At 43.9% G+C, this 25,665-nt stretch overlaps 1 protein-coding gene across 2 annotated transcripts in view; it reads right to left on the minus strand.

The window, feature by feature from the left end:
- TAOK3 (TAO kinase 3) overlaps nt 1–25,665 on the minus strand; it is a 46,864-nt gene that overhangs the window by 14,691 nt on the left and 6,508 nt on the right. The window contains exons 6-13 of one of the 2 annotated variants that reach the window (XM_027714376.2): nt 25,358–25,454; nt 22,614–22,727; nt 21,648–21,739; nt 19,552–19,645; nt 18,070–18,151; nt 12,871–13,038; nt 9,836–10,042; nt 883–1,017 (exon numbers count right to left, since the gene is read on the minus strand). In XM_027714376.2, coding sequence (XP_027570177.1) covers nt 883–1,017; nt 9,836–10,042; nt 12,871–13,038; nt 18,070–18,151; nt 19,552–19,645; nt 21,648–21,739; nt 22,614–22,727; nt 25,358–25,454 — 989 coding nt within the window. The remainder of the gene's footprint in view (nt 1–882; nt 1,018–9,835; nt 10,043–12,870; nt 13,039–18,069; nt 18,152–19,551; nt 19,646–21,647; nt 21,740–22,613; nt 22,728–25,357; nt 25,455–25,665) is intronic. The other variant, XM_039384192.1, reaches the window with a different exon arrangement.

The raw sequence follows: 25,665 nt of genomic DNA on the forward strand, positions 1-25,665 counted from the left end.
AGGGGAGGGCTCGCTGGTGTAATTTCGGGGTTGGTCCAGGATGATGTCATAGCACTGAGCAAGTGCCATGGCCAGACCGTGGGTACTTTCTAACGCTCCCCGTCCATCTGACCTCTAATACCATCGGGCTGAAATATTTAATATGACATTCATTTTAGCTCTGGAGGGCCATTTTTTCAGTGCTTTCCCCCGAAAAGGCTGTTTCCCGACCGCAGCCCGAGGTGGGGGAGGCGGCACACAACTAACTCTTCCGGCACACACCCCTTTCCCTACTACAAAGGCATCCACAGCAATCACATTTGCAATAGTACAAATCTTGATGGATTCATCCCATCCCCCTCCCCTTTGTAAGCCCACAGCCCGCTGTAAGCCCTCTCTCTCCCTTATCGCAGCCCAGCAATCCTTCCAAGGGATCAAGCTGGAAAATGCAGTCACGGTACAGTTGCTTGAAATAAATGAATGAATGAAAAAACAGGCAGCGGCTCAGGCGGGCAGCGGGGATCTTATTGTTCCCAAACCCCATCTGCATCTGCACCTCCACAGCGTTCCAGCACCTCTCACACAGCTCATAACACACTTTAAGCACATGCAAATAAATATATTAACAAAAGGGATAGGTGGGAAATGGGGGGAGGAGGGATGAAATGATATTAACTTCACCCAGGAAGGTGGGTTATCTTGCATACGGTGGAAATGCACAGAGAAATTAAATATATTCCACATTTACATCTCTCTCTCTCTCTCACACACACACAGAGGTAAAAATCTCTTTCAGTGCAATATCCAGTTGCTATGCCAACACCACCAACAGCACAGGGAGGAGAGGAAGGCGATGGGGGCTCGGAGCTGGGGTGGGGTGGGATGGGGTGGGGGGGCTCTTACCAAAGATGCTGATTTGATTGTGGCAAAGCGCTCTCGGTTCCGGTAGTGGAGGGCCTGATTCTGCACTGACTGGGTAGGCCGCACCTCAGGCCTGCGATCCCTGTGGCCCACCTCATCCCTTATAAATACATGATCCTGCAGAAATGGATAAAAACAAGGAGAAAGTCCGGCTGTGCTCTTCCCGCGGCGGCTGCCTCTCTCTCACCCCTCTGTCTGCACAAGCGCGGCTGTAGGAGAGGCATAGTTCAGCTCTCTGCTATTCCCGGCAGCTCCCACCGTACAAAATGAATAAGCAACACATTGCAGCTCGGCTCGGCGCGTCAGCTGATCGCTAGCGGGATGCCTCCGAATCCCTGGATCGGGCTGCCTTGCCTCTCTCTCTCTCTCTCTTTTTTTTTTTTTTCCTTTTTTTCTTTTTTTTTTTTTTAAACCTCCAGTATTACATATGTGCGAAAAAAAAAAAAGCGGCTGGGGAGCGTGAGGCGGCGCAGAGCGATCGGAGTCCTCGGGAAGGTCGGGTTCAAGCACTGCAACCCAGCGATCCTGGTGAAAACGTGATTCCCATGTCTAGGCACGGAGATGATGTTCCCTTTTAACACAAGAGCAACATCCTGCCTCATTCCCTTCGCCGAGCGGTCTGTCCTCAGTAGGGTTTTCTTTGTCCCTTGTTTGCTATCTGCTGTGGGGGACGAGCATCCTGGCTAAATCCACGGCAGGCTGGAGAGGACCAGGAAAGCCTCCGTGACCACTCAGGGATCCTGCTTTCCAGTCATGATCCTGCACAGTTCTAGCACTTTCTCTCCACAGCCCACAAAGGATTTTTTTTTTTTTTTCTCCCTTTTAAAGCAACAGCTCCCAGGTTTTAGCACGAATGGTTCCCGGTGCAGCCTCACTCCTGCTCTCTGCCAAGGCTTCGCCGGGAGCGGCTGTGCCTCCCCGAAACGGAGCGGGCAGGTTTTGCAATGGAACAAAGCTCCAGGAGAAACCCTTGGCGGAAAGGCCAGCAAAAAACGGCACCACAGTTTTCCTACTGGGGATGGTGACTGCCCCGAGGCTACACCTTTGGGATGGAGCAGCCTTTGGACACCGGGCACATCCCACTGCCCTCACCACACCCGGACAGCAGCACCCACTCCACAGGGCAGCAGTGATGACACACCTGCCACGCTGTCACCCACCACAGTTCTGTGACTCCCGTCCTCAAACTCCAGCTCCTAACATTTCCAAGGAAGACTGAGATTCTTCCTGAACTAAATCAAGTTTCCAGCTGTCAGGGGTGCAAAATAAAGGCTGCCAGAGCCTCTAAAGACACCACCCCTTGCAGTGAACAGTTGGCTCCATGCACCAAGTGTTTGCAGGTGAGCAGGAGCAGCCCAGTGGTGACAAACCAGCCACCATGGAGTAGCATCTCCACCAGGACTCTGCTGCTATCCTAATGCCCCTTTCCCACTCTGCAGACACCTGGTTTCCCTCTCTACTGGCCTCAATTTCCAGCTGCTTCTCGCCCAGACCCACACACCTTCAGCCCCTTTCAACAGGATTCTGGAAACAGTCTCAAGCAAAACCCAAACAGGTACAGAAATGCTGATATCAAGAGCTGAACAACACATTGATTGAAAGTGTTTTGAACCCCAAACCTTTCCTCATATCCTTCATTTTGAGTGTTCCTGCTCCACGCTCACCTTTCCCCTTGCCTTGCACAGAGGGCACAGTGGCCAAGGCCACCCCTGAGCCTGCACTGGCTCCTCCACACCCACCACAAGGACACAGAATGAGCCAAAGCAGTTAAAAAGGACAGTATTCCACAGAAATAGTAGGAACATGGAGTGTAATAAAAAGTCACAGTTTCATTTTATATTGGTCATCCTTATACTGGACATTTGTGGCACTGTCTGACAGGGGAGGCACTGTGACAGAAGGGCAGTTGGGCTGATCTTTCATTTTCAATTTGGGCATGCTGGTGTGACAGGCAGGGCTCTCAGACTTGCACACATTCCTGAGAAAGGCATATCTTGGCTCTAGAACAGTCATCCCAAAAAAACCTTGATTAAACATTTAAAGTCTAACAGTATCGGTTTAACCGGACTCGTGGCTTCACTGGAAGGACATCAATCCCTAATTTTCCACAGCCTTGCAGCACTTCCACCTCAATAGGTGACAGCAGGTGTAAGGAGGACTCTGTGCAAGGCAGTCAGGGATATCCTGGATAAACCAAAGCAGTCAGGCTGACCAATATCACCTTTTGGGTTGATATTTCTACTGATGTGCTTTGGAGCCTTCTGGAACAGCAGCCCCCCAGCCAGGCAAGGTCCCTTCCAACTCAAACCATTCCATGATTCTATGAACTGCCAAAGGGAACTTTTTTTACAGGCTGAAACTGGAACAACCTCACCAAAAAATAAAGCTGAATAAAGAAGGCCTGTGGTAGAGATTTATTCAAGACTCACCCACCTGAACCATGGAGGAAACAAGAGCTACTATTCCTCTACTATAGCTCTGAAATGAAGGTGGAGACAGGACAACTATCACCCATGGTCATTCACAGGGTTCTTAAGGTCTGCTGGCAATATCCCAATGCCTGGACCATGTTCCCTCTCTCCATTACATTAGTATGGCAGCAGGAATGTGAAATATTAAAACCAGAGAAGCAGCAAATCACTGAAAAAAAAAATCTAGACCAAAAACTTTTAAAACAGGCATTCAGGTTTTTCAGAATGCTCCAAAACACCCCCTAAAATGACAAGTTGAAATTGCAATTACTGCTTATACAGGAAAATTAATCTGTGATTTACTCTCTGTTATCTAAGAGGTGGATTTTTAGAGGGAAGAGTGTCACCCTGGTCTTGTTTCATGGGACTTCTCGTTACCTCAGTGCAATAAGAAGCTCAGAGCAGAAGCTAACTGCCCTTCAGGAATGTGAATTAACCACATTCTCCATTTCAAACTGGGCTGGGCAAGGAATGGGAAAATTCCTTTGCAACTGAGAAAGCCAAAAGGCCAATTGAAAGGGGACAAAAAGCTCAGTGGTTGTCCTTGGCACCCCTTAATCTGGGATTTGAGGATTCTGCATCAGGCAGCCATCTACTACTAACTCTCAGCTAAGCCCATGGAACTTTCACAGGCTAAATTCTGTGACATAAGTATTTTTATCTGAAAAAGCTGCCACACTACCAGAAATAAAAACACTTGGCACGAACAGTTACCAAGTCTAACAGGTTACACTGCCACAGAGATTGCTAGTAAGAGAAATAAACCTAAGAGCAGCCAGCTCCACCTTCCTCAGATGATGTGACTGATGGCTACTATGACAAACATCCACCTGCAAACCCAGAAAATACATCTCTGTTCTTTTAATTTTATTTTCTTTTGCCAAAAGCTTGCTAACAGGCACTGCAGTCATTTTGCCTTTCAGGTTTTGGCACGGATCAGGAAATTTTGTTTCAAAACTTTTAGCTCCAGATTTGTGGGAAACAAAGACTCAAAACTGGCACCTGAGCTCGAGGTACTCAGTAAGTAAAATCTGACTGAAAGCACCCCAAAAACTCATCGAGTTCGGGTCAGGGTATCTCTCGGCCCCAAATCTGCATTTCAAACCCTGGTTTGTTTTTAAAGTAATGTATCATCTGTGTGTATCTCACTTGTCATCTGTTTTCTGTGGGGTTTGCAATATCTGCCTTAAGGATGCAACTTTGGGCATACTCAAGACCACATTTCACATTAAATCCTTCTATTTAGGGTCAATAATCTGGAATCTTCAACTTCCTACTAAAGGAACAATTTGTTATTCTGATTGTATCATCCACGTAAACAGTTTCCAGGCTGATCACAACAAATGGGGGTATTTGGCTGATCATATCTGCCAGGACAAAAGCCTCTCAAATATTTCTACAGTACTGTCTGACCAGAGATGGTGGAGCTTCCAGTTACTTAAGTGGTGCTCCCAGCTTGGTATCTAAATAGCTGTTCCTGGTGTATTGGTTGAGCATCTCACAATGCACATGAGTTCCTGCTCTAACCATGAGTCTTGCCAAGGTCACCCTGCAGAGTAAGAACCTGGATTTTACTCCCTAGAGTCCATCCCAGTTCTACCACACAGTGCCTTTTCACCTTCCTCACTTAAAAAAGGGCTTTATCATCCAAACTTTGACTAGCCTGGACCAGCCCAAAGCCAGAACAGCTACACTTTCACCTTAGAAGGAACAGCCACTTGCCCACAGTGGTTTTTGTTATCCACACCAAATAAAACCCTTCCCAAACGCTGTTTACACAGGAGGAGTCACTAACTGGAAGGGCTGCCAGTCTCCCAGACAAATGGGAAAGGCAATTTCCGAGCCACAGTAAGGACTTCAGTGGAATTGCAGCAAATCCCTGCCTTCTAGGAATTTAAAGAGCAAGGAAAACAACAGTGTGTCATCATTCATCTTAATACATTGCACTAAATGCCTTGATAATCTACAGAGAGGTTTAAGTATCAAAAATCTTTCAAGACAAGGCTTCATGTCCCCAACCAGCTTGACTTGATTCCAGAAGGTATGGGAGGGGTCACTGCTGCCAAGCACATGCAAGCCAAAACTAAGTAATTACATAAATATCCTTTACATCTCATAGAAAACGTCCTTTCCAAGTGGGAATCATAAATCTTGATATGCAGGAGAACACCCTCAGCTTTGCCTCAGCTGTAACTCTTGTAGAGCCACCACACCAGAGCACTCTCCATGCACAGAATTCGCCATGAATGCTGCACATTAATTATGGCACCAACAGGCAACATGCTCAGGGTAATTTGATGGATTTGGGAAGTCACTCAAGTTGCAGCAGTTATTACAGAGCTCCCTGATTATTACAGACATTGGGAAAGAATTTGTGATGATCAACTGCAAACATCCTCTTTTCATCTTTTGGTTATAAACTAGATTTTAATCACAAGGTTTCCCTGACATTTTATTGCCCAAGTTTCAGAAAGTACTGATGATTTTATGGTTGAAGCAAGAACTAGCAACAACTGAGCACTGCAGTTGAGCAAAATAATATTGTAGTGGCTTTTTATTTAGATTAAAAGAGTACAACATTTTACTATTATAGTTTTGTGGAAATAAAATAATAATAAATTCACTGAGGGCAACAAAATATTTCTGGGAAGCCACCTGTGCCCACACTGCAATATAACAGCAGCTGAACAAAGCAGGTGACAAAACATTTGATACATCAACAGATGTCTATAACTCTTATTTTATTGTCTTACTCTGGGAGCCAAACTCTTTATCCTAATTTTTAAGATGAAATAACTGATATTTATCTGCTTTTAAAATCTAGGTTATGTGTCTTTCAAGCCCAGTGTATTTGGAGTTTAACTCCCTGCCCCTTTTTGGCTTTTTTTGGGGGGGGATCTCAGATACAGTTGGGTTTGTATTAGAGGTCTCATTTACTTTTCATCTCCCAAACTGTGCAGCTGAACAAGCTCCCAGCAGGAGATGGACATGAGAACATAAATCCATTGGGAGGATGATCCTTGGATGGAGAAGCAGAGTTATTTAACTGGCTTCAGAAAAGAGACTTCAGAACACCAGAACTCTTACACTGAACACACTGAGATGTACATGGCAACAACCTGAAACCTGCAAGGGGGCAAGGAAAAACTCTTAGTGGGACAGCTCACCCAAGCTGGACATCTGAATTTCCTGTAAAGAATGTGCTGGTCATTAAGGTATCCTGAGGGAGCAGGCTTTGATCCCAGGGATGGACTGAGATCCCAGGAAGGGAGGATGCAGCCTTCCTGCCCGAGTAGCAGATATTATGGCCATTTTTTTCCTCCCAGGAGTTTAGGACACAGATTTAAATTAAATTACACAAAAAGCTACACATTCAATTATGGCTTTTTACTGTTATTATTGTTTTCTTCCTGTCCAGCGATTTTTCTTCCACCCTACCAGTTGTACTCTGCTGACAGGTGGGAGTCACCTTTGCTCAAAGCACAAGTTTAAAACACAGAGCTCTACTGCTGTCCCAAAGCTTTTGTGTTGTGGAAGGGGTGAGGCTGTGCCTGTTTTCCATGGAGGAATTACCCCAAATGCTATCCTCCACCAGGCAAAACCCAAGCACCTCTGCCATCATTGAACTAGTACAGCCAGTGAAAACCAACCAGATCAGAACAGGTCATTTCACTTACCCTGTGACCACAAAACATTTTTGGAAGTTACAGCCAACTAGCAGCTGTTAAAAAAAAGAAAGAAAATGAGTTGTTTACCACTGCTTTTTACGACATCAGCCTGTTTCTTATGCTTTGCCTCTGCCTCAGGGGGGCTGGTCAGAGACGCCAGGAGGGCTCAGTGCAGATGCCTGAAGCCTCACCCAGCCAAGCACCACACAGCTGATGGTCTGCTCCTGATTTACCCCAGGTCAAGGCCACCCCAGACTGGCTCTCTGAAGCACTCGAGGCTGGGAACAAGATCTCACACAAGACCACAGGCTCTTCCATCCTACGTTTTGGTTACACACGACATTCTGGGGCTGTGGTCCAAAAAAAACTGAAAGGCCTCTCACACTTTGGAGCTTTGAGCCTTAGAAAATATCAACAATCCAGGCCATTTTGCCATCTTGGTCCCTTTACACAGCCTGGTACATCTGGAGGTTGTTAATTAACACATTTGTGGAATAGCATAGTTTTAACAGAACACTTTTGATTTGACCCATGTCAAAACCACCTCGTATGTGACCCTATTGCCCACATAATGCAGACAGCTGGCTGATCATGTTCATCAGTATTTTCTTTTTAGCCTTTAGAGGCTGACTAAATGCAAAACAAAAGCTTAAATTAAACTGGAACCCCAGGTTCTTCCCATTTTGTTTGTGCTGGGCTCCAGAGTGACACCCAACACTTCACCACAGCTTCATCACACCTCCCAGAAACACAGTTAAAGCACGAAGATAAACTGAAGTCCTGTCAGAACAAGGAATTTTACCTTGAAAATAAAGTGGGACCTATGTGTATATAAACCCCCTGAAGTGTCCTGCTCCAAATTTAGTCTCTTCATGTGTATTAATATATACCTGATATACACATGAAGCAGTTTTCCATTTAAAATTGCATTTGCCAAAGTAACAGAGAATAAAAAATCATGTACTAAATTAAAACAATATATTTGCAGACTGGAATACATCCTGCTGCACACAGTCTAAATCTGCCTTATGCATACATCCAACTGAGGGGAGCATTTTCCAATGCAGAAGGAATCTACTCCACTGCAAGGATCAGCAACTGCAGCCAATTGTTAACTCTTCTGTGAAGACGACCATCAGTGCAGATCTGGTCTTTGTGCTTCCAAAATTACCCTAAAACACCTGTGTTAAGGGATCTACAGGTGATTTCTTTTTCAATAATTCAGTTACAAGTGTGCAAATCACCCTGGTTTTCCAAACCAGATAAAAATTTCCATGTGGTGTCATGTTTGTGCATCCTACTCAACTGAATGCCTTAATCTCAAAAGAACAGCTATGCAGAATTCTAAGAGGACTGAATTCACAGCACCAGAAATCCTGTATTTGTACTTCAGAAGTGCCATACAACCATTATAAAACAAAACATTCTTCTTAAAACAAGCAGGAACTCTACTCCTTTCACAAATGCCATTTATGTCTGCTGGGAGCAGCTCACATTCTGTTTTCATCAACTGTAATGACACTGAGCAGTAACATTATAACCCATGTGTAAATCAGCCCCTCAAACTCCTATTTCAATGCTGTAGTAAATATGACTATTTAACAATGTGAAATTAAAGTTAAAACACATTTTGAACCTACCCAAAATGAGAAAGAGCTTCAACTAAAACCACCCAGAACTAAAACCACATCAGTGGCACTGCTCTTCCTTCAGTACGGTTACTTGGGCTTGGCATTTGGTACTTAACACTAGTTTTTTTCAGAGAGGTGAAAACAAAATCTTCTGTAAAGGTGCTTTCAAATGTATTTCAGAAAGATGTAAACCCCTGAAACCTGTGCAACTTATCTGCCAGTATCTTCAAATACATAAGGCCATCTTTTGTTAAAGACCAAGTGTCTCAAAAGCTCCCTTTTGCAGGTACTTCGATATTCAGTGACACAAACACTGTATTTCAGGAGGAAAAGCTGCTTACAAATATTTAGTTAGTTAAAACCAGGCTGTCCTGTAACCTTACAAACAAGAAATTCATGGCTTTCACGCTGCTGTACTGTTTTACCTCCTCTGGCAAAAAGCAAAAACATACACTTTGAAGTTCCTTGCAAATGCAATCCCACAACCAACCTACATTTTGCTGCCCACTAGCAATTGACACTGCTAAGGCCAAGCCAAAACTATTTTAGTCAAACAAACAGTTGAGATTAGATGCTGACTTACAGCTAGACAACTTTAGCTTGGTACCTAGCACCAAGAAAAGGAAAGGCAGCAGATCACAGCATGCAGCAAAAGAGCAGAAAAGCATCGAGTGGAACTTGACTCCAAACATACCTCGTGGGAAGGGTCCAAAGTTCTGCAAACTTCCACTTCTCATGAGGGAAATCCAAGTGCAAGCGGATTTTAATCACACACTGTGACTGGTAAAGGGTTAGCTGAGCTGCTGTGACCACTTGTCAGCACAGCACAGGGCACAGAACAGTCATTCCCGAGGAGACAAGGACTGATGTCCCAAGCAGAGATGGAGAAGTGCACATGCGGGGCCGGGCGAGGAGGCACATGCAGCAAGTCTGGGTGAACCCTGCCTAGGCACTCACAGCTCTTTCATGAGCAGCCTCTTTCTGTTCTCAGAGGTTATTTAAATGCTTTTATAGGAAAAAAAAAACAACAACCCACAGAACTTGACTGTGGCAAGCCCAGCACCAGCTCCTGCTCTCAGCAGATGGCTCAGCACAAGACCAGAGCACACGGACCGGGCGAGCCAAGAGGGACTGCAGGAAGCCATGGAGAGCACCAGGAACATACCTTCTTGTGAACAACGGAGGAACTGGAATTAATGGTGCTCTCGTCACTATGCATCATGACCAGCTCAGGGCTGCTCTCATCCAGGACCTCCTGCATGCTGCTCACACTGCTGCTCTGGCTGCCCGTGCTCACAGACATGCTGGGGATGGAATGGTTGCTGCCCAGACTGTCCATCTTCCTACTCAGGTTTGATCCATGCTCACTGTCCTATAAAACAAGGGGCATCAGTTACAGATACTGCAGGAGATCACCTGCCCAGCACGAGCCTGCAATGCCCAAAGTCTGTTTTAGAGGTGACTCTGCAGACTTCAAGGTCATTATTTTGCCAACTACATTTCTCAGGGTTGCTTGGGTTGTGGAATAATCTACATGGGGCAGGCAGCTTTTGCCTTTTCCCCTGTAATCTTACTGCATCAGGCTTCGAGTCCGTTTTTTTCAAGTATCAGTAAGTCTGGGCATGGCTCTTGGCTTGATAGGAGACATCCAGGCATACTGGATGACTGGTGGAAGGAGTCTCATAATTAAAAGGGAAAAAAAAAATATCTAAGTTCGAATTTCAACAATGCTCCAACACATTTCCTGAATCAGAAAAAATGTAAGACAATGGACCCACTGGTTTCTTATTTGATAAATTCTACATGGTGCTTAACAGGTGTAGAGGTTTTAACCTCCATGTCCCAAGCAGTCAGCAATTATGTTTTATCAAGCTAAAAACCCCTTGAAACCTTGTGTTTTCAGCCAAGATGAAGGTGAATGAAGAATTTTAGGAGCTGACTCAGAAAAGCTTGCATTATTTCAGGGGTTAAAACTTAAGATATAAATAAATAAATATTCCTCATGTAGGAGGTATTTTGGATTCTACAGACAAATTTCAGAAGTTAGCAGCCTTTTCTCTTGTTCCATACTCAGAGGAGTAGAGTAATCCCAGAGTATGTGCTTAGTCTGGACTGATTTAGTGAATTCATGGAGTCCTTTGTAATTAACTAGTGGCATTGATGAGGCTTGCAAGGAGTTCACAGTGAGGACAGAGCTCTGAACATCCTTCAGCTCCTGGTCTTAAACAGCCTTGACTCACTAAAATGAACAGCCTGCTGCTGCACCCAGTTTGTGCTGGCCTCCAAAGGGAGCTTGGGGAGAATTACATTACAAATCAATTAACAGGGAACTCATTTTGTTGGAGACTGACAGAAAGATAAAATTGAGACTTGACAGATTTGTCTTTGATTGTGAGATCATTTTTTAAGCAATCAGATCATTCAGAGCCTGCATGAGAGCACTTAAAATCCAAAATAATACTGGTTTACAGAGAACATGAGAATGAAAATATTTTCAGGATGCTTATATAAAGTTGCAGGAGAAATAACATAACGAAGCATCTGAGATGAGGCAATGGCTGTGTAATTAATGAGTGTCTATGCACAAAGGACAGAGATGAGACTGCAAATGAAACCTTAACATTGGCTTCCTGGCTTCAACACTTTCCAAATGACCTTAACCTTCCTGTGAGAGCTCTGAGGAAAGCATTAGTAGTGTTCTGAGTGTTAAAGGTTTGTAAGGCTCCTCTTCCACCTCAGAAGGCAGAGCAAGGAAGTGTCTTGTGGCATCCACAGCGGAGCAGGTGCTGTAACCAGTTAGGCAGCAACTGAAGCACGTGCTGTTCTCCTTCCACTGCTGAGTTAGTGACACACACGAGCAATAAATACAACCTCCTCTGGTGGGACACAGGCTCAGGGGTCAAATGCAGTGCAGAGCATGCTGTGCACATGCAGAGTGTGAATTCCTGGAGGTACAATAGCTCTTTCCCCCGTTTCTTGAGGAGTGGGGACAGGAGGAACAAGAGAGACATCTTTGAGTCTACTACTGCCACGTGTATCCTGTTGAGCTTGGAACTGCTGAACAGTCAAGTGGGAAACCCATTCCCTGGCACCTTTCCTGCCCTGTCATTCTCCTGACATCTTGCCATGCATGGGGAGAGAAACTTGGGAGGCTTAAGTGCAGAAGTCTGACAATCCCCCACTCCCCAGCTAAGCTCCAGGTCTGGAAGCTGGAAGGTCAAAACAGGAGCAGCACTTGGTAGTTTTAATCACAGCAGATGCTGCTCTTGCTCCTTCTGTGCATCTCCATCCCAGGGAAGGAGAGCATGAAGTGCTGGTCTCCCCCCTCCTGAACCTCTCCCACCTGACACCCAGGTGCCCATTCCTTAAACCAGAGCTCTAGTTCAGCTTTAAAGGAACATTTGACCTCAAAACCAAGTCCCTGAAGACATGCTGAGCTTGGGCACCTCTCTGTGTATTATTACCTCACTACACTGCAGCAAAAGCAATACAGACATCAATTTGTCTGTCAATGTTTTTCAGTGAGAACCAGTCATGGATTTATTTATCCAATGTGCCTGCACCAAGTGACATTAATTTCCATCTAAGCTCATCAATTGAAAAATGACTGGTTTCTTTCTCCACAGTTAAGGTCAATTATCATACACTGATTAAGTGGGTTGTTTATTACAAGATTTAAACTGAAGATGAGTCTTATGTCTTTAACCTTTAACTTTTTTCTCCTTTAATATTAAAGAATTTAAAAAAATAAGTCTTATTAATCCAGTGACTTGTTTCTCAGCTTATGATAGGCTTTACAGTAAAATTATGGTAATTGAAAAAATATTAACACTGAGTGGTTTTGACTGTGCTGATGAGAAAGAACAGTTTGGGCAGTCAAAGACCCTCCTTCACACAGTCTGGGAACCACCTCTTGCAAAGAACTTCCCTCTGAGTGAGTTTCTCCCCTAAAGCTTCCAGAAGAAAGGCCACCATTGGAAATAAACCCAAAGTTTTAGATGTGCATTTATTGGCAGCTTTAGCACTCACTAAGGGCTACTATTACTCAGTATCCTATCCTGCCCCTCTGCTGATCCAAATGATATTCCAACAGCATTCCTCACCTAGGCTGTGCTCGTTCTGCCACCTTAAGGAGAGGAACATCTTGCTTGCCCTAAAACTACTCCTAACGGTGCAAATGGGGTGACAAAACAGAAGTACCTCCTCCTCCTCCTGAGACTCGTTCAGAGGGCCATTCCGTGTCTCCTGGAAGAGGATTTTCTTCATTTTCCGGTACTGCAGGTTATCCAGCTCCCTCACTGCATCCTTTGTCCTTTGGATGAGGTCTATGAGCACCCTGGGGGGTCGGTCTCGGCGGACAAAGTCGTGCTAAATCAAAGGAAATAAAAAGCACCTGACGTGACACTGGAATGTTTGACATCAAAGCAGGGACACGGGGGCTTTTGAGACCCCTGAAGTGACAGTTCCCATTCAGTGATTGGTCTGTTAATATTCCATAATTGGTAACACTCTTTCTGAAAGACTCCAAACACCCTGAGCTTGGCACCAGGGTCAGGTTTTCTGAGCTCTCCAGGCTACACAGTTGGTTTGCCCCTTCCTGAGGGGGGTTCACTTGAAGCAGGTACAAGACAGTGCCACTTCAAACCTCAGAGGGCTTCAGAATGAACAAAATGCACAAAGGACAAACAAGGATCAATCCTGACTCTGCAACACTACCTGCAAAAGATTTCTCCTGCATCCATCTATTCCAAATCACACATAAAACCAGCAGGAAGGCTGCAAGGTTTATTTATACCTAAAGCACTTGTAGTCAGACTTAAAACAAAATCATGTTTTTATCAACTCCTGCACAGGTCATAAGGGCAGACCTAATAAATTCTTTAATGGTATTTAAGTACATGATTAAAGGCTCTTCCCTGATTTATCAGATACGTTCTCCTGAACTGTACAACTGTCAATACAGCAGGAAAGGCTCCAGCTTTCCCATTTAACTTTGGCTAAAGCAGCCAGCCTGGGTGTACTTGCCAATATTCTGTATGGTATCACTACAGCTCAGTCTGTTGCTTAGTATGTACCCATGGAGGCGGCCTTAGGGCACAAACATCCTCTGCAAGTTTGTAGAAAAACTTACAATAAAAAGAAGAAACTGAGGGGAAAAAAGTTGTTCTCTGCTGTGCATTGCAAGTGCCACAAGGGGCTTTTGTCAGAGCCTCAACAGCTGGACCCACCTGCAAGGAAATCCTCGGGAGGGTCACATTTGCCTGCCTGGCCTCACAGCTCTGCTGTGGGCTCAGGGTCTCAAGAGCTAAAACATCCATCTGGAGCTGGAGTAACCAGCACATGAAACCCCAGTCCTCCTTAAAACAGGAGTCTTCAACAAAAGAGCTGAAAGGATGAGCTAATAATCTTTTAATGATTTGTAAATAAACAAGGGAAGTATCATGCCACGGGCTTATTTCTAGTTTTTAATTGAATTCAAACTGTTGTGCATTTGAGTTTTGCTAATGGGGACAGCCAGTCATTTCAGTACCCATTTTTTGCTTGTAGTGATGGTGTTTATTTTTGAATCAGAGCTAAAAGTTCTAAACATCATTTTGCACAGAAACAAAATGAATCATTTCTGCTCCTCAACGGAGATAACCACCATTTACTTCTCTGTGAACAGCAACAATTTGTAGCTTATTTATGACTAGAAAAAGAAAAGGGACACGTTTTTATCTCATTGTAAATCATTTTTAGAAAGCAGCAATGCATTTGGAACAGTGATCCTGAACTTAAATCCATTCTGTATGTCCACTCAGATATTAAAGTGTGACCACATGGAAAGGGCAGACACACAGGGGAGAAAACCAAACCAAAAGGTTCTTGCAAAATGAGAATACAATTGTGACTGCCTACTTGCATTATGTGTCTAAACTAAAATGGATTTTGTCTAAATTAAAATGTCTAAATAAAAATAGAGTTGGACTTCATGATCCTGATGAGCCCCTTCCAAGTCAGCATATTTTATGATTCTATGATTGATTTGTCTAAATTACATATAAAAGATGCAGTCACCCCTCTGCTGGGTATTGTGCACCTCCAAGAAAAGATGGCTGAAAGGACTTAATTTATGTACTTTCTCCAAATTGCAAGAAAAACCCCCAAACCAACAAACCCCAGACTAAAAAGGAAGAAGCTGTTAGTCCAAGGGCAAGGAGCACATTGACTGGAAAAGTGACTGCCAGAGCTCAGATCTCCTGGGAATGTCAGGCAAGTTGAGAAAAATAGGGGGGGGAAAGGATTTTAAAACACATTTTATAATTGATTTTAATATTAAAAGTGAAAAATATTAGTAAGATCATTTTTGGTTGTGGTTTGGTTTTGATTTTTTTTAAAATTTCAACTGCATTTTAACATCACTACAGTCATTTGACTATTTTCATCTAAGGATAGTGAGTGGAAACTGAGTTAATTTTCAAACACATCATTTAAAACTCAGTTTCCTTTAAGAAAATACGGCCATGAAAATTGTCTTTGTTCCTGTTTATGGCACACAAGTGAAAAGCCCTCAAAAGACAAAAAATATTCCAAGTCTTATAAACTAAGAAGCTTTTGGGAGAGCTACTGCAGGAGGGAAGCACTGCTGTGGAAGTCTAAAACCAAGTAAAATACTGAATATACATCATTTCAGACTGAGATCTCAGCTCTAATTGTTTGTACAGGCTCCAACCTAAGGTACTCACGAAATCACATCCTTCAGTGAACTCAGCCTGTTCCTAGAGAGCAGCAAGGCTGCCAATCCACAGGAATGAATCATTCCAAAACCCACAACATAAACCTATTAGTTGGTCAGCGTGCTACAAGCAGAATCAGAGAACAAAATGCTGGTTATTTGCCACAGCACAAGAAAAAAAAATATATCTATATACCAGGTGCCAAAGAGAGCACAAACAGCTCCTTCATCAGCCTCTACCTGCAGTGAAGGCACGAGAGTTAAACACACTCTGCGGTCTGGGCTTAAAGAGAGGACAGGAGTGAGCACAAAGCTGGCTCAGAAACACCCAGAAAAATGCATTTTACTGAGCTGAAAGAGCACCAAGAGGAGCCATAAAACACAAGCTGATGGAAGCCTTAGCACAAAAAAGCAGCATGGAAAGGCTGTCAGGTGGACACAGAGCAGCAATCGGACCGACTGTGGGAATGAAGCAACACACCCAGTGGAGCCAGCAATGCCTCTGCTCAGCTATTTAGGGAAAAGCTGACTCCTGTTTACCTGGTGTGGAATAGCAGCATGTCATGCAATTGGCACCAGCAACCAGAGGGATAGCAGGGCTACTAATCAATTTTAAAGGAAGGCAAGACTTAAAAGAAAAGGAAAAAGCCTTATGGAAAAGGGGCTGAACAGGATTTCACACACCTCCCTACCTTCTAGTGGAAGGCTGCTCCTGAATTTCCCAAACACAAAGCCCTTGGAGTTATAAACAGTTCCTATAATTTCTCAGGTAAACTGAAACCAAATGACTTAAACTGGAACTGATTCATGATTCACTGACAAAACCTTGGCAAACATCACTCCCAGCACAAGTCCCCCTCCCACAGGCTCTTGGCAATTATGGACCTGTACAGGCCCTTTCCAAAGTGATTCAGTTATTTTCAAAACAAGTTTAATTAACTGGGTACAGTATAGAAACTATTAAAGAGAAATAAACAACTTTTAAGTTTGGTGGTTTGATTAGAGGAGGAAGTTAACCTTGGCCTATCCTCTCAGTGCTGCTTTTAGCTGCCAAGCGTGATGCATGAATGTAGGAAAAGAAGAAAACAACAACAACAAAAAAAAAATAAACAAAAAGAGGATCAGAAAGACCCAAATGGATGATTTACAGCAGAGCAAAACCAAGAGCTGCAGTGACCCTGAGATGAGCTCAGCTGGTTAGAGCATGGTGCTAATAACACCAAGGTTGTAGGTTTGATCCCTTCACTTAAAGAGCTGGAGTTGATGATCCTTGTGGGTCCCTTCCAACTCAGAATATTCTGTGAGATCAGGCAGAAAGATCATTAAAAAATATATACCCAAAAGGTATGGACAGGTAAAGAATTAATCATGCTCACATTAGTATTATCAGAAGAAAAAAGGTCAGGATAACCCCTCTGAATTTCATCTGTGTCTGTCAAAAAAACCCACAAGACAAGACAGCTCAGAGCATTCCACAGAGACCAATCCTGCTCTGGACAGGAGACAATCATAAGTCATCCAGTGTCTTCCCATCTCCAATACCCACATTCCTTTCAATAATCAGTCCCTATCTGTAAATCTTTATTTAAGACCTCAATCCTCTGATCATCTCAAAGCACTGCCAGCTCTGCAAAAAGATCTGCTACTTCCTATGTATCTCATGAAGACTGGCTAACTCTAGATTTTGAGCAGCAATTAAATGGCTTTTTAGATTTCCTATCACCTCCAAAAGCAACAGCCTGTAACAAATTACAAGCCTTGAATCTCACAGAAACCCCATAAAGGTTTGGTAGCAAGTATTGCCTGTTAAACAACAGGGAAATAGCATTTTTCCTTACTGGAGAAGGTAAGGAGAAAAAAAAAATAAATAAAAGGAGCATCAGCAAGTTAACAGCTGCATCACTTTACACAAAACTGTGCAACTGCTCCAGAAAGGTCTTTGCTTTCACTAAGCTTCACCAAGGTGTAGTTTTCCCCATTCCCTCTGTCCCCAGGGTTGCATCCAGTTTCCTCCCTCATTTCTCTCTGCTTTTCCAGAGACTACACAGTGCAGCAGGGTCACAACTCAGGGCACAGCATGGCAGAGAGGCTGCTGAAAATTCCTTCTTCATCCCAGCTGCAGCAAACACACCCCCAAGTGCTGCCTACACAAACTACGGGCTGGAATTCACTGTTGCAGCACAGATTTAACTCACCCAGCTCTGGACCTGTTTCTCCCTGGTAATACTTTCATTAAAAGCATCTTCTTGGGAAAAAAAAAATCAGTTAAAAAATAAAAATCAAGATTAAATCCTTCTACCCCTCTTGGGCTGACAGGTTTTTCCTTCAGCTAAAATCCCTGTTACTCACACTGTTATCCCATGAGGATTGCAAGTTCTCCAACATAAGTAACTCCTCACCCAACAGCAGAACTGGTTTAACCACACAGCCCACCTCTGCTTTCCTCCACTAGTTCAAATCTTGAGCATCAGGTTACAAAGAGAATTGACTGACATAACAGACAAAGTCAGGAAATAATAAACAGCCTAAAAGAAAAGTCTCAATCTCTATTGAATCAGATAAGAGCAAAATCAACCTTTTTTTTTTTTTCTTGTAAGGGCAAGTATTTGTTCACCATCTTTACAATTATCCTGGTAGACAAACAGATTTTCCCCCACATTTCTGGAAAAGATTTGATAAATTACCCGTAACAAATCTGTTGATGATGGCCTTTCCTGAGGTATTTTCTGTAAGCAGTAATCAACAAATCCCCTAAAGGAGTCTGTCCTGTAAATGAAAAAAAAAATAAAAAAAAAGTTCTAAATGAAAAAAAGAAGCTTAGGATGTGCAATATATGCCAACTTATAAGTGCAAAGCAAAAGAAAAATCTTGACTAATTTGTTCTTAAGTTCTAGGGCAGAGAAATTAACTGAATTTTCCAAATTGAGTGAGTTGATCCCATCAGGTCTTTCACAATTAAGGACTGTTGAAACAGAAGTGGACACACAACTATCCCCAACCACAAACCAAAAACCAAGGAAGAACTACATGTGCCAGTCACTATTTAAAATTTTCCTTCAACTACTGAAAAACAGATGACAATGAAATTATTGGGAAGTCCAGAAACACACTCATTATTACTCTCTGGGAGCTTGTAACACTGCCTCATTAAAGCCTCTCAATGCAATGCTTAGTTCAGCAATATTTTAGGCTTTATTTGAGGTTGTATCACAAGTGGAAAGAAGAAAACTGGTATTTTAAGTGCCACTGAACTTGCATAAAAGCCACCTCGCTGACTCCCTGTGCCCTCAGAGCCCCAAAGAGCAAACAGGGGACCATAAACACTGATTTTTATGCTCTATTCACAGTTATCTTTACTCTGCTTTGCAAACTCTGCACAGAAAATGGGTATCAGTGTCCAGGTAGGAGACCAAGTTCTTCAAATCTTGAAAAACAGATGAAACAGAGATGAAGAAATAAGGAAACTGGAGTGGTTTGGATAAAACGAGCAGCAATTCAATAGTTCTGCTGCTCAATTGCCCCACAGAGAAAGGGGGGATCTTCACGTTTCCCCAGGAGCTTTTGTTTCAAGCCTTCTGCAGATTCTTGCCAGGCACCACTCCACAGCAACACTCCACTCTCGGGAACAGGGAGCAGGAAACAGAGCAACCCCTCTGCTCCCACAGAATAACAAGAGCATTCCTGTGTCAGAGCTCAGACTCCGGAACACACCTGGAGCATGGGGAGCGTTAACTGGCCACAGAGCTCTGATGGCTTTTGGAGTCACTCACTGAAAAAAAAAAATATCCAATTTCCTCTCTGTTCTGTGCATCCCTCCCCTCCCTTTCTCCACGTTTCAGCTGCACAAAGGTACCGACAATTTTTCTGTCAGGGATCTTCCGCAGCTGGAAACTTCGCCGATGCCGATTTAACGCGTCTGAGAATATTTTAATTCCTACAGCATCCACAGCCCCATAATTAACACCTCCACTCACTTGGACTGCAGCACAGCCAAAGTGACAGAAGGGCAAAACTGAGCCAGCCTACACAGGAGCATGACTTGAGAACAGAGGCAAATGACTGCACTGCAACCAACAGTTTCCTTGTCAGAGTTTAACCGTGCAGAGCATCACAGAGCATTTTCAGGGAAATAAGCAACAAAAATAATCTGTTAATTGCTCTCTTACCATTCATTTGATTGTAACGTAGGGGAATCGTTCTGGGCTATGTGATATAAGGCACTCATTGCATTCATGTTGAAAAGTGGAGGCTTCCTCTCAGCTAGAAAGAGAAGAGAAAGGTGTGATAAGGCAGCCTGGAAAGGGAGGAGAAAGATATGGAAGTACAAGCAGGGTATCACTGCTGAATCCATGGCTCATTGCTGTTGTCACATCTTTTAGGCTAATTATTTTAATATTCCAGGTTAGATCAGGACACCCACTCCAGAAAAGCTGCTGTTCACTTGGAGAGGAATGATGAAATCCAAAACTGGCAGGACACAAATTATAAGGAAAAGCTTCCAGTAAATTTTATCTTAGCTGCAACATCTCATACCTGACTCTCTGTGGTAAAATCAGCTGCAACTAAATAAACCTGAGCTCAGGCACAGCAGGTCAGGGCCAGGACATGCTGTATCAATCCCTACAGATCTTTGCTGCACTGCTGAAGCATCTGAATCGTGGGAAAGAGGGGCTGCCTGCCTCATTTGTCACAGGCAGGACGTGCAAGTGGGACAGTTTACCAAATTCACTTGCCAGATGTGTCCTCAACTCCCCCTAACTAAAATCCTACCTAGTCCTTGCACTGGGAGGGCACCTGCCTACCAGCCCCTGACCTTTCAGGAGAGATCTCACACAGAAATTGGGAAAGGCTGGTTTTCATCACCACCCAAGGCCAGTCATGCCAGTCAGTGATGCCAAGATTTTTCAGTTCATGTCAGGTCACAGCAGTCACCTGTCCTTGCCATGCACACGCAGGCAAAGCACCACATTTGCTTAAATTCTTTAAGCACTACTTGCTTTCAGCTACACAAGTAATTAAGAAGAAATAAAGAATTAAGAAATTAAGCCAAGTGCTGCTCAACAAGAGATTTCCTCCCACTTCTACCTGACCCCATCTTCAGACAGGGAATCATGCAAAGGCAAGGTCTGAAGTTTAAAAAGAAGTTTAATACTTCCCAAAGGGGTAATACTAAAAAAAAGGAAATCCATCAACTCTGTAAAATGGTTTTGAGGTTCCTGAGTGAAAAGCTCCACAGAAATTCTGGTACCAAGAGAGTTTTGTCCACATAAGGTTGCACAGTATCTCTCCTACTGCTGTGATTTACTCCTTGAGAGGTTGTAACATTGCTGAACTCCACACAAACAAAACCCAGTGGCCATGCAGAAGAAGAGAAGTCTAAAACTTCTGATTTTGGCATTTTTTATATCAAAATACAGAGTGTGTCAGCGTGTTGGCACATGAAATACAACCCTCAGTTACCAGTCACCTACATCATCACCATCTCCATACTGGAGACAACATTTCTTCCCATTCTGCACATCCCCTCTTTGTTATCTCACATGTATTTCTCCTGATTAAACACTTATCAATACCATTTTCAGTGAACTCACCCTCACAATAAGTTATTGATGTACTATGTTAAGTATAATCCATATCAAGACTATTTCTGAGAATACTCAGCACATGCAAGGTCAATATTCAAAATCAAAATGCACTCCAAATCTGCTCTGTATACCTGCCCTCACATCCACATCTGCTCCAGGCTGTGTATCATTTGCCCTTGCAGTGCAAACCCTTCTCTTCTCATGTAAAGAGCCTGTCCACAATGATTCATGGCCCAAACTTTCAGCTGAGATTGAAGATTTTTGTTTCAGAGAGCAGGGATGTAAGAAGAGTTGAAAATTAAACCTAAGCCCCTCCTGACACACAATCCTTAGGACACCAGTTCCCTTGACATAACAGCTGGAACAACTTTCTCAGAATCCAGCTTGGAAAATACAGATGACAAATGATGGTTTCCTCTCACACAAGAGCAGAATCCTCTGGTTGTTAAGGGAATAACCAAGCACACCAGACTAACATGGAAACACAGCACATCAGTGGCTTGCCAGCGAGTTAAATCTTTAACTCAACTGTCAGTGTTTTCCAAGTCAGGCATTTTAAAGAGAGAAAAAAAAAAAAAAGGACTCTTATGAGGAATAAGAATCTTCCTTTTTTTCAGGACTTCCTAATATATTGCAGACAGGGAATTAGTCATCTCAGCTGCCATGTATTTACTCACCTAACTCGATACACGTGATTCCAAGGGACCAGACATCCACCTTCCCGTCGTACTGTCCCTCGTCCATAGCAAGGATCACCTCTGGTGCCATCCTGCCAACCACAGAGCAAAGGGCAGGTTAGGGCACATGGATGTCACTCCCAGCACATAAAATGAGGGAGACCCCCTAATCCCAAAGGCATTGTACCTGCAGGCAGACAGCAAGGGCTGGGAGAGCCCTAAATGAGGGAAAAGGATCCCCTGCACTCTCACCAGAGCTGGTGAGCTTCCCACTGGCACACCAGGAGAATTTTCCAGCAGATTTATGCAGTCTGTGGGCATATCTATGAATGGAACAGGGATGTCTGGAATAGTGGGGAAATAAGGTGGTCCAAGAAAAAGGGATGAGGCAGGGGAAGAAGAAGAAGAAGCAGGCCCAGCCTGCAAAAATCCAGCCTCTTAAATTGTGCTCGTCCAAGACAAACAGGCTTCCTGCCAAATGGCCTCATTCAGGGCCACGGTGACCTCCCAGCAATTCCTGGGGCCTCTGCCACAAAATCAGTGGAGCATGGAGCTGTGCTGGTCCACTGTGTTAGGAATGCCAAGGAACTCAAGTGACCCTTCAGCAAGTTCCTTCAAAACAGGATTTAAGTGGCTGTGTGACTTGCAGTCTGCATGGCCAGATTAACAGGATTGCCTTTCTCCATGGGGCTGTTTTAGTTCCATTACCTATGGCAAATGTTAATTGTTTTTAAGCCCATGGCATTGCAACAGTGGAGCCATTAACTGGTGGCATTTCCAAGTGCTGCACAGCCTAAAACTCTACTCATGGACACTGAGGAAAGACACACTTCCTCAAGACCTGGATGCAGGGATGTTAGGAAAACTGCTCGGTTAATAAAACTTCTTATGCTACATATTACTGTGAAATACTGAAAATGGAAGGTAAGTTTTATAAAGGACTGAAGTACTACAGGCTTTACTCACCAGTAAGGCGTTCCCACAAAAGAGTTGGCAGGGGAGACTATAGATGCAGACCCAAAATCAGCGAGTTTCACTTGACCTGGTTCTGTTAGGAGAATATTTCCAGCTTTAATATCCCTTTAAAAGAAAAAAAGAGAAAAGTATGTGTGCAAGAACGAACACCTCAAAAGTACAAGAGAGAGAGAGAGAACACATGCTGTCCCCTTTGCTGTCACCTCCACTGCTACCTTCCCTGTACAACAACCAAGGGGATGGAGCATCTCTCCTATGAGGAAAGGCTGAGAGAATTGGGTTTGTTCAGCCTGGAAGAGAGAAGGCTTTGGGGTGACCTAATTGCAGCCTTCCAGTACCTGAAGGGAGGCTACCAGAAAGATGGACAGAGGCTATTTGCAAGGGCCTGGAGTGACAGGACGAGGGGAATGGATTCAAACTGACAGCCAGTAGGTTTAGCTTAGATATTAGGAAAAAAAAATCTTTACTGTGAGGGTGGTGAGGCCCTGGCAAAGGTTGCCCAGAGCAGTTGTGGCCGCCCCATCACTGGAAGTGTTCAAGGTTAGGTTGGACAGGGCTTGGAGCAACCTGGGACAGTGGAAGGTGTGGGTTGGAACAAGATGAGTTTTAAGGTCCCTCCCAACCCAACCCAAACCATTCTGTGATTCTATATGACGACTCAGCAGCCACGTCAAGACACCAGCAATATATCCACTAGCCTTGTGCCTGCGATTAAACAACGACAGTCGTCTCCTCCCGAGCCATCCGCAGGGTGACCCGGGATGCGGCGGGCGCGGGGATGCGCGGGAGGCCGGGCCTGCAGTGCCGCTCCCTCGCCACCAGGTGTCCCCCCCGCGCCAGCTCCCCGACCCCAAAATTCGGTCCCCGCTCCCAAAATTCGGTCCCCGCTCCCAAAAATTCGGTCCTTTCTCCCTCTCGGCATTGCCTTCGCTGTCCCCAGGGCCACAGGAGTGGTGCACAGCAGCAAACGCTGCTCCCCGCCCAGCCAGGACTGGCTCTCTCGCCTCTCCTTTTCACACGCAAACCCAGAAATCCCTTGACAAGTTTTTTTTCTGGGAGAGCAGATTTGCCTTCCCATCCCAGAAGTTAAAAGGTGGAATATCCCTTGGATGAACAGCAGGTCTCAGAACCACAGGACAGTTCAGGCTGGAGGGGACAACTGGAATCACCCAGCCCAAGTTCCCTTGTGAAGGAAGGGCCACCTGGAGCAGGTGACACAAGAATGTGTCCCAATGGGTTTGGAATGTCTCCAGAGAGGGACAGTCCATGCCTTCCCTGGGAAGCTGTTCCATAAAGAAGTTTTTCCTCATGCTGAGGTGAAACTTGTGTTTTAGTTTATGGTAGTTTCTTCTTGTCCTGTTGCTGGGCACCACCGAGAAGAGTCTGGCACCATCCTCTGACCTCCCCTTGGAGGTATTTACATGAATTGATGAGATCTCCACTCTCAGTTTTCTTAGGAAGATCAATAGGAACAACCCACATGGCCCTTCCAGCAGCAAATCCCTTATGGGTGCTCCCAGAACTCTGCAACAGCAAAGGAACTTCCCAGTGGGAAAGGGAAGTAACCATTCCAGTGTTGATATGGAACAAGGATGCTGATGGAAAGGCCACATGGAGCAGGTGGTATTATTCATCAGGGGAAACTGCTGAATTCACAACACATAACTGCACCATGCTAGGAAGTGCTATCAAAAAAACCCCCTCATTCTCAACAGTGTCCATACAGGGAGTCATTAACTATAAATAACAATTCAATGCACTTTGAAAACATGTAAAATACTTCAAAACAGGTATTTTACACGCAAATACGGGGAAAGGACTCATCCAAAATAATATTTTCATTTCATAAATTGGAATGCATTTATTTTTTTTAATTAAATATGATTTAACCATGTATAGATATGCCCCAAATAGTTATTTTAACAAGCAACAAATAATTCCTGTCTCTAAAAATCCCTCACTGACTCAGCCTCAGATACACCAATTTTTCGTTTCAAGATTTCCAGTAGACTACAAAGAGGCTTTTAGCCCCATAAATCAGTTTCAAGTTGCTTTATTCTGATGAATTCCCACCCATTAATCCAGTTCTCATCCACTTCACAAGTCCCTGACATATCAGTGGTACCCAAAATTAGACCAAAGAAATGAAATCAAATGAGAACATGCAACACACTGCTGACAAATGAGTAAAAAAAAGAAATCCAAACTCCTGAAAAACACCACATTATGAACGACAGATCTAGGAAGTGCCTGTATAAAATCTTCCTCTGCCTGTGAGCTTTGATTTCTCCTGAAGTGGTTTTATCCCTGACTTACACTTCCACTGCCTGATTTCTGAAAGCATAAAGCTTTACCTTCTAATATGTAAAATATTCTCTTAAAACCAGCATAGCACTACATTCTAATTGGCAAATTTAGGGTGATATTTTCCTGTTAGTGTTTAGTGCCAACATTCTTTTTTATCGGGGTCTGCAGAGAACTATTGCCAACATGGAAGAGAATCCAGCACAGGACAGACCCACATTAAACTATTTCAACCAAAAAAATACACTCCCTAACAGCCAACAGCTTTTATTTTATACATCTACCTTGGCACTAGGAGTACTGACATGTCCATTAGTGAGAATTTTGGTAGAATAATTTTTAGCAGAGTTGTTTAAACACAGTGAAGCAGATTTTAGACATCAGAAAAGAGCAGATGGAAGGAGCTCAGCAGCCCCAAGCTCCAGCCTTACCTATGGATCTTACAGTGAGAGTGCAGGTAGGCCAGCCCCTGCAAGGCACCGTGGGTGATGGCAGCAATCTCCACTTCCTGAAGTGGCTTCTTGTGAACTAATAAAAAATAAATTAAAAAAAAAAAAATCAAGAAAAAAAACCCCAAAAAACAGAAGAAACTAAGAGTGATCTTTTCCTGAGAAAGTGGAAGAGAAGGAACTCCCCCAAGTCTGGTACAAAGAGGTGCCCCGAAACACCTTCCATATATCCCTAAATACGACCAGTATGTGCTTTGGCTTGACTGTATCTTAATGGCATTAAACTGCCA

The sequence above is a fragment of the Pipra filicauda genome, unplaced genomic scaffold (assembly GCF_003945595.2).
Source record: "Pipra filicauda isolate LSUMZ 115617 unplaced genomic scaffold, ASM394559v2 scaffold33_size4404698_pilon, whole genome shotgun sequence".
NCBI lineage: Eukaryota > Metazoa > Chordata > Aves > Passeriformes > Pipridae > Pipra > Pipra filicauda.